This window comes from Homarus americanus, unplaced genomic scaffold (assembly GCF_018991925.1).
Source record: "Homarus americanus isolate GMGI-L3 unplaced genomic scaffold, GMGI_Hamer_2.0 scaffold42643, whole genome shotgun sequence".
Classification (NCBI taxonomy): Eukaryota; Metazoa; Arthropoda; class Malacostraca; order Decapoda; family Nephropidae; genus Homarus; species Homarus americanus.
The window spans coordinates 2,769,515-2,779,514 of NW_024747582.1; the positions used below are offsets into that span (position 1 = coordinate 2,769,515).

The 10,000-nt window shown below is 38.1% G+C and overlaps 2 protein-coding genes across 2 annotated transcripts in view; both read right to left on the reverse strand.

Annotated features, from left to right (window-relative positions):
- LOC121879757 overlaps window positions 1-10,000 on the reverse strand; it is an 87,851-nt gene that overhangs the window by 17,545 nt on the left and 60,306 nt on the right. The window lies entirely within an intron of this gene.
- Window positions 7,938-8,405, reverse strand: LOC121879729. Its single transcript, XM_042386494.1, has one exon. It carries the CDS (start codon window positions 8,403-8,405, stop codon window positions 7,938-7,940), a length of 468 nt encoding a protein of 155 aa, XP_042242428.1.

Genomic DNA, 10,000 nt, shown 5'->3' on the forward strand with positions numbered 1-10,000 from the left:
ACAGACAGACAGACATACATACAGACAGACAGACAGATAGACATACAGACAGACATACAGACAGATAGAGACAGACAGACAGACAGACAAACAGATAGACAGACAGACAGACAGACAGACAGACAGACAGACAGACAGACAAACACCCTAAAACATATCAAAATATTAATAGTTTCCCATCAACAGAGAGGAGAGTGTGTGTTGCTGTCGACCACCTGAAGGAATATTACTGAGGGAGACGAGACAAGATCACCCATATTAGTAGTGAACATTGATATGGTGAGTTGGTATGGATCACCTGAAGATTAGTCACCCTTGGTTTTTATTTTAGTTTTAGTGTTTTATATCGTAACCTAACCAAACTTAACCTAACCAAACCTAACCTAACCAAACCTAACTTAACCTAACCTAACCTAATCTAACCAAACCTAACTTAACCAAACCTAACCTAACCAAACCTAACTTAACCAAACCTAACCCAACCAAACCTAACCCAACTGAACGTAACCAAACCAAATCAAGCCAACCTAACCCAACCTAACCTAACCTAACCTAACCTAACCTACTCTTAACTCCAGGTAACATTAGGGTGTTTAATCAGATGAATTATGCCCGGGGTTAATCTGTAGATAATCCCTTTGTATTATAATTGTCAATAATTCGGATTCACAAAGGTAATTAACGCTTATTATTTCTCATACCTGAAAATATAATAATTAATTGGTTGATTGAAGGTAAATTATTTTATATAAATGTATAATTATTTGTATCATAATTGTAATAATATTCTATGCAATAATAGCACAAATTATATTACACAGATTAGTTACATTATTACTAACATTATAACAAATTACATTATATTACATTATAGTGGAGGGGAGAGAGAGAGAGAGAGAGAGAGAGAGAGAGAGAGAGAGAGAGAGAGAGAGAGAGAGAGAGAGAGAGAGAGAGAGAGAGAGAGACAATAAATAGTGAAATTGAATAAAGAGCGAGAGAAAAATAATGAGAGCGAATAAAGAGAAATAACTAATGAAAAGAAATAGAGTGAAATTGAATAAAGAGAGTGAAAGAGAAAGTAAATAAAGTGAGAGAGACAATGCCAATAAAGTAAGAGAGAGAGAAAGAAAAATAAATTATGCTTTGGAAGGATGGATATTAATACGTGTTTATTGGCCCTTAAAAGATAATTGTATTTTCAGAGAGAGAGAAAGAGCGAGAGAGAGGGAGAGAGAGAGAGAGAGAGAGAGCGAGAGAGAGAGAGAGAGAGAGAGAATGAGTCAGAGAGAGAGAGAGAGAGAGAGAGAGAGAACAATGGACCCAGAAAGAGCAAGTGAAGGTCGTTTGGTCTCGAGGGAAAGGGGAGGCGCTGAGAGGAGGTCGTTTAGGTGGTTAGGGGGGATGATGGGGGCCGGATGGGGTGGAGGAGAGGTCGTTGGAGGGTGGAGGAAGGTCGTTGAGGGTGGGAGGGTCGTTGAGGGGTGGAGGAAGGTCAGCTGAGGGTGGAGGAGGAGGTCGTTAGTGGTGGAGGAAGGTCGTGTTGAGGGTGGAGGAAGGTCGTTGAGGGTGGGAGGGAGGTCGTTGAGGGTGGAGGAAGGTCGTTGAGGGTGGAGGAAGGTCGTTGAGGGTGGAGGAAGGTCGTTGAGGTGGAGGAGAGGTCGTTGAGGGTGGGAGGAGAGGTCGTTGGAGGGTGGAGGTAGGTCGTTGAGGGTGGAGGAGAGAGGTCGTTGAGGGTGGAGGTAGGCTGGGTCGTTTAGAGAGGAGGAGGGTCGCGTTGAGGTGGATGAAGGTCGTTGAGGGTGGAGGAGAGGTCGTTGAGGGTGGAGGAAGGTCGTTGAGGTGATAGTTAATGTTGAGGGTGGAGGAGAGGTCGTTGAGGGTGGAGGGAAGGTCTTTGAGGGTGGAGGAAGGTCGTTGAGGGGTGGAGGAAGGTCGTTGGAGGGTGGAGGTAGAAGGTCGTTTAGAGAGGAGAGGGTCGTTGAGGGTGGAGGTAGAAGGGTCGTTTAGAGGAGGAAGAGGATGAAGGAAGTCGTATACCCTAGAATGGGGAGGGGGTCAGTAGGGGGGGGGGTGGTGGTGATCTCAGTGCGGGTCGTGGGAAAGACTGGAGAGAATTTGCATGGGAATGAAGTGCCAGCAGGGAGACGGTGCCCCCCCAGCCTCAAGCCAGATGTCTGATATATTACCCTGAGAGAGAGAAAGAGAGAGAGAAAGAGAGAGAGAGAGAGAGAGAGAGATAGATAGATAGAGGGATAGAAAAATAGATAGCTAGATAGATAGATAGATGTATGGATAGATAGACAGACAGACTGAGAGAAAGATAGATAAATAAAGAGAGAGGTAGAGAGAGAAAAATGAGAGAGAGAGAGAGAGAGAGCAGCCTCGCTAGTGCCTGAGATATTACTCGGGGCAAGTCTTTATGATCAGCTATCAAGATGAGAGAGAGAGAGAGAGAGAGAGAGAGAGAGAGAGAGAGAGAGAGAGAGAGATACAAGGACAGACTGAGAGAGAGAGAGAGAGAGAGAGACAAGGATATACATTGAGAAAGAAAGTGTGTGAAAGAGAGAGAGAAAGTGAGAGAGAACTAAAACAGCTTCCTCACCTCCCACAAGTATTGGGGGAAACGCTCTCTTAAAATTCGATCAAGTCTCCCTCACTTAAGACCTGACAAATAAACGTTTTCTATGAAGGAACTAAAACCCCTGAACGATACTTAATGATATTCGTTATTAAAATACTTATAGTTAAAGGGATCTGGTGAACGATACTTAAAGATATTCGTTATTAAAATACATATAGTTAAAGGGATCTGGTGAACGATATTTATAGATATTCGTTATTAAAATACATATAGTTAAAGGGATCTGGTGAACGATATTTAAAGATATTCGTTATTAAAATACATATAGTTAAAGGGATCTGGTGAACGATACTTAAAGATATTCGTTATTAAAATACATATAGTTAAAGGGATCTGGTGAACGATACTTAAAGATATTCGTTATTAAAATACATATAGTTAAAGGGATCTGGTGAACGATATTTAATGATATTCGTTATTAAAATACATATAGTTAAAGGGATCTGGTGAACGATATTTAATGATATTCGTTATTAAAATACATATAGTTAAAGGGATCTGGTGAACGATATTTAAAGATATTCGTTATTAAAATACATATAGTTAAAGGGATCTGGTGAACGATATTTAAAGATATTCGTTATTAAAATACATATAGTTAAAGGGATCTGGTGAACGATATTTAAAGATATTCGTTATTAAAATACATATAGTTAAAGGATCTAAAGTGAACGATATTTAATGATATTCGTTATTAAAAATACATATAGTTAAAGGGATCTGGTGAAACGATACTTAAAAGATATTCGTTATTAAAAATGTACATGCTAGTTAAAGGGATCTGGTGAACGATATTTAATGATATTCGTTATTAAAATACATATAGTTAAAAGGATCTGGTGAACGATATTTAACGATATTTAATGATATTCGTTATTAAAATACATATAGTTAAAGGGATCTGGTGAACGATATTTAATGATCTTCGTTATTAAAATACATATAGTTAAAGGGATCTGGTGAACGATATTTAAAGATATTCGTTATTAAAATACATATAGTTAAAGGGATCTGGTGAACGATATTTAAAGATATTCGTTATTAAAATACATATAGTTAAAGGGATCTGGTGAACGATACTTAAAGATATTCGTTATTAAAATACATATAGTTAAAGGGATCTGGTGAACGATATTTAATGATATTCGTTATTAAAATACATATAGTTAAAGGGATCTGGTGAACAATATTTAATGATATTCGTTATTAAAATACATATAGTTAAAGGGATCTGGTGAACGATATTTAAAGATATTCGTTATTAAAATACATATAGTTAAAGGGATCTGGTGAACGATACTTAAAGATATTCGTTATTAAAATACATATAGTTAAAGGGATCTGGTGAACGATATTTAAAGATATTCGTTATTAAAATACATATAGTTAAAGGGATCTGGTGAACGATATTTAAAGATATTCGTTATTAAAATACATATAGTTAAAGGGATCTGGTGAACGATATTTAAAGATATTCGTTATTAAAATACATATAGTTAAAGGGATCTGGTGAACGATACTTAAAGATATTCGTTATTAAAATACATATAGTTAAAGGGATCTGGTGAACGATATTTAAAGATATTCGTTATTAAAATACATATAGTTAAAGGGATCTGGTGAACGATATTTAAAGATATTCGTTATTAAAATACATATAGTTAAAGGGATCTGGTGAACGATATTTAAAGATATTCGTTATTAAAATACATATAGTTAAAGGGATCTGGTGAACGATACTTAAAGATATTCGTTATTAAAATACATATAGTTAAAGGGATCTGGTGAACGATATTTAAAGATATTCGTTATTAAAATACATATAGTTAAAGGGATCTGGTGAACGATAATTTTTGATAATATTTTTCACTCAAGTAAATTGAAAAAAAAAAAGCAAAAATAAAAAAATAGCGTGAAAGTAAAATAATATAAAATAAATGAAAATAATATAGAATAAATATAATATAAAACAATATATCATAAGGATTCCGTGTGGCTAATAGTAGAAATGGCCTATTACCCCGCACAATATAGTTCAGTTCTTTTTTTTTTTTTCAGCGTAACCAATGTATTTTAACGCCTATTTTCCATTAAGAAGATTAAAAGTGAGTTGAGGGTATGATTTATTGCGTGTGTGTGTTTGTGTGTGTGTGTGTGTGTGTGTTTGTGTGTGTGTGTGTGTGTGTGTGTGTGTGTGTGTGTGTGTGTGTGTGTGTGTGTGTTTTAATCCTAGTTCACAGTGGAAATAAAAATAATTGATAACGCAGGAAACGGTAATTGCTGGGTGTTTATAAAGTCCCTTGATGTTTGGTGTTTAATGACTATAAGTTTTCTATGATTTTTTTTAACGTTTTCTATGATTTTTTTTATACATTTTGTTATTTTTTTTATAAGTTTTCTATGATTTTTAAAACGTTTTCTGTGATTATTGTTGTGTTATGTCGTAAAGTTGGCTGGAAATGTCGCTCCTCAGGATTTAAATTGGTTAAGTTCAAAGGAAAGAATATCTTACATAAGTTTTAATTGTAGTTTACAGTAAGAGCTTAATGTACTATGTGCTTAATAGACTTTAGTTGTTGAAGTGTAGAAATGGGGTCACCTGATGTATGCCCACCCTAGTTAATCTCACCTGATGATTAACCACGCTAACCTAACCTAACCACACTAACGCTAACCTAACCTAGCTAATCTCACCTGATGATTAACCACACTAACCTAACCTAACCACACTAACGCTAACCTAACCTAGCTAATCTCACCTGATGATTAACCACACTAACCTAACCTAACCACACTAACGCTAACCTAACCTAACCTAAGCTAACCTAAGCTAACCTAACGCTATTTGGGGGATAAGGTTAGGTTAGGTTATGTTAGATTAGGTTAGATTAGGTTGGGTTAGATTAGGTTAGATTGGGGTATGCTAGGTTAGGTCAGGTCAGCATTAGGTTGGATTAGATTAAGTTAGGTTAGGTTAGTTCAAGTGGGGATAGGTTAAGTGAGCTAAGGTTAAACTAGCCCAATATTAGTCTAGGTTAGATTAGGTTAAGCTACAGTAAACTAGGTCAGTATTAGGTTAGGTTAAGCTACCGTTAGCTAGGTCAGCATCAAGTTAGGTTAGATCAGGTCAGGTCAGCTCAGGTTAGGAAGAAATTAAGTAAATTTATTCATTGCTGTGGTGATCATTGTCAACAAGTGCTGTCACCTCTTGTGGGTATATTGCACACATAGACCGCAACAGTAAACGGTATTATTAGCTCTTGCAACCTTCAATATGTTGCAGAAAAATTGCATGTATTTATAAATGCAAAATCGGTTATCTTACTGACCAGAAATAATAATGGATATGATAAAATCGAATAAACTGAAAGAATACGTGATTTTAATGTTTGATTTTTCGCTTTTCTGATTTTTCAATATTTTCTGTGGATTTGTATACATCTATTAACGATAAGTAACAAATTAGTCTTGGATTCTCAAAACATCTTTAAACCTCACCTAACCTAACCTAGCCTAACCTAACCTAACCTAACCTAACCTAACCTAACCTAAACCTCACCTAACAGGACAACTTACGATCAAACACACAAAAGACTTTTAATTCCACAGGAGATTTAACATAATTAGATACATTTACTTAACTCCAGTCAAGGGTTAAAATTAACATAGTCTTTGTGAATGTTAACATGAGGACCAATTGTGATGTGGTCTAGATGAAAGAATACATTTTAGAGTATGTATACTCGGTGCCTTGCTAAGTATATACATTTTAGAGTATGTATACCCGGTGCCTTGCTAAGTATATACATTTTAGAGTATGTATACCCGGTGCCTTGCTAAGTATATACATTTTAGAGTATGTATACCCGGTGCCTTGCTAAGTATATACAGTTTAGAGTATGTATACCCGTGTGCCTTGCTAAGTATATACATTTTAGAGGATGTATACTCGGTGCCTTGCTAAGTATATACATTTTAGAGTATGTATACCCGGTGCCTTGCTAAGTATATACATTTTAGAGTATGTATACCCGGTGCCTTGCTAAGTATATACAGTTTAGAGTATGTATACCCGGTGCCTTGCTAAGTATATACATTTTAGAGGATGTATACCCGGTGCCTTGCTAAGTATATACAGTTTAGAGTATGTATACCCGGTGCCTTGCTAAGTATATACATTTTAGAGTATGTATACCCGGTGCCTTGCTAAGTATATACATTTTAGAGTACCGTATAGTTATAATGTATATACGCCTCATTAAAGATATACATTTTATAGTGTATTTTTTGCGTATATACACATTGGTAAATATATACACTTTAGAGTATAATTATGTATATTTATAACCTGCCAGAGATATACATTTTAAAGTATAATTTATATATATACACCTAAAGATTTATTGATGGGAAATTGATATTATATGAATCTTAAAAGGTAAACAGATGTCGTTTCCATCATGCCGTAGCTTCCACAGTCCACCATGTTCCTCAATATTGTTCCCATCATGCCGTAAGCTTCCACAGTCCACCATGTTCCTCAATATTGTTTCCATCATGCCGTAGCTTCCACAGTCCACCATGTTCCTCAATATTGTTCCCATCATGCCGTAAGCTTCCACAGTCCACTATGTTCCCAATATTGTTCCCATCATGCCGTAGCTTCCACAGTCCACCATGTTCCTCAACATGTTCCCATCATGCCGTAGCTTCCACAGTCCACCATGTTCCCAACACACCGATCATGCCGTAAGCTTCACAGTCCACTATGTTCCCATTGTTCCCATCATGCCGTAGCTCATAGTCCAGCCTGCGTTCCCAATATCGTTCCCATCATGCCGTAGCTTCCACAGTCCACCATGTTCCTCAATATCGTTCCCATCATGCCGTAAGCTTCCACAGTCCACCATGTTCCCTCAATATTGTTCCCATCATGCCGTAAGCTTCCCACACCACCATGTTCCCCAATATTGTTCCCATCATGCCGTAGCCCCACAGTCCACCATGTTCCCAATATTGTTCCCATCATGCCGTAGTCTCTACAGCGTCCACCATGTTCCTCAATACGTCTCATCATGCCGTAGCTTCCACAGTCCACTCATGTCTCTCAATATTGTTCCCATCATGCCGTAGCTCCACAGTCCACCATGTTCCTCAATATTGTTCCCACCATGCCGTAGCTTCCACAGTCCACCATGTTCCTCAACATTGTTCCCACTGCTGCAGCTTCCACAGTCCACCATGTTCCCCAATATTGTTCCCATCATGCCGTAAGCTTCCACAGTCCACCATGTTCTCAATATTGTTCCCCATCATGCCGTAGCTCCCACAGTCCACCATGTTCCTCAATATCGTTCCCATCATGCCGTAGCTTCCATAGTCCACTATGTTCCCTACACAGTTCCATCATGCCGTAGCCCCACAGTCCACCATGTTCCTCAATATCGTTCCCATCATGCCGTAGCTTCCACAGTCCACCATGTTCCTCAATATTGTTCCCATCATGCCGTAGCTTCCACAGTCCACCATGTTCCTCAATATCGTTCCCATCATGCCGTAGCTTCCACAGTCCACCATGTTCCTCAATATTGTTCCCATCATGCCGTAGCTTCCACAGTCCACCATGTTCCTCAATATCGTTCCCATCATGCCGTAGCTTCCACAGTCCACCATGTTCCTCAATATCGTTCCCATCATGCCGTAGCTCCAACAGTCCTCCGGCGGCCAATGAGAATGAATAATGTATTTGTTTACCGTCAGTCATGTCTTTTTACATCACATAATAGCAGCAGCGGCAGGAATTATAATGAATAATATAATGAATAATATAATGAATAATATAATGAATGGATATAATGAATGGATATAATGAATGAATATAATGAATGGATACAATGAATAATATAATGAATGGATATAATGAATGGATATATTGAATGGATATAATGAATAATATAATGTATGATGGTGATGTGTTATAATTCTTTTAATAATTTTGTGTATGTTCGTCGTGGTCAGTGAAGATAGGTGGATGTCTCTCTCTCTCTCTCTCTCTCTCTCTCTCTCTCTCTCTCTCTCTCTCTCTCTCTCTCTCTCTCGATCCATTAATATGCCCAAACTCACATCACATTGAGGGAAATAAAAGCAAATATTTTCTCTCTCAGCTGAAGAAGAATTTATGATTGCACATTCTGGTTGCGAGGCGTTCACAATCCTCCATGCACGCCTCAGCCAATCAGGACGAGGCTTCTATTCACGCCTCAGGCAATCAACCAATCACTAGTGAGGCCTTTATGCACGCTTCAGCCAATCAACCATTTAGTCGCGAGGCCTCTATGCACGTTTCAGCCAATCAGGACAAGGCCTTCATAATCCCCCATTCATTCTTCAGCCAATCAACCAATCAGTAACGAAGACTTCACAATCCTCCATGCATGCTCCAGCCAATCAGGACAAGCCCTTCGCAATCCTCCATTCCTCTCCAACCAATCAGGATGAGGAATGGATTTGTTTACATCGCACCGGAGACTTTCATATTTCATCTGTTTTCAAAGTTCCTACGATTCATTAAATTCTCCTCAGGCTTTACTCTCTGTGTACCTGAGTCGACGGTTAGGTTAGGTTAGGTTAGGTTGGGTTACGTTGGGTTTCGTTGGGTTAGGTTGGGTTACGTTGGGCTGGTTTAGTTTACGTTAGGATAGGTTGGGTTGGATTAGCTTAGGGTAGGTTAGGTTAGGTTGGGTTGGATAAGCTTGGGGTGGGTTTACGTTAGGATAGGTTGGGTTGGATTAGCTTAGGGTAGGTTAGGTTAGGTTGGGTTGGGTTGCGTTAGATTTGGATAGTTTGGTTTAGGTTATGTTATGTTACGTTAGGATAGGTTGGGTTGGGTTAGCTTAGGGTAGGTTAGGTTAGGTTGGGTTGGGTTGCGTTAGAATCGGATAGTTTGGTTTAGGTTATGTTATGTTACGTTAGGATATGTTGGGTTGGGTTAGGTTAGGGTAGGTTAGGTTAGGTTGGGTTGGGTTGCGTTAGAATCGGATAGTTTGGTTTAGGTTATGTTATGTTACGTTAGAATAGGTTGGGTTGGGTTAGGTTAGGTTTGGTAGGTAATTTAAAAGCCATTTTTTCTCCACCTTCTTCGATAAGTTACAAGGCCATTCCAGAGACGTGTGTTGGATAATTTACAGGTCATTTTCTCTTAACTTCTTCCATAACTTGAGGACTATTTTACCAACTTTTTTTTTGTATGTGGAATATTGTCTTAGGTGGAACTTAGGTGGGGATTGTCTTATGTGGAACCGAACTTGACTTATGTGGATCATGTGTGGAACTTATATTTAGGAATCTGTTTACATTTTC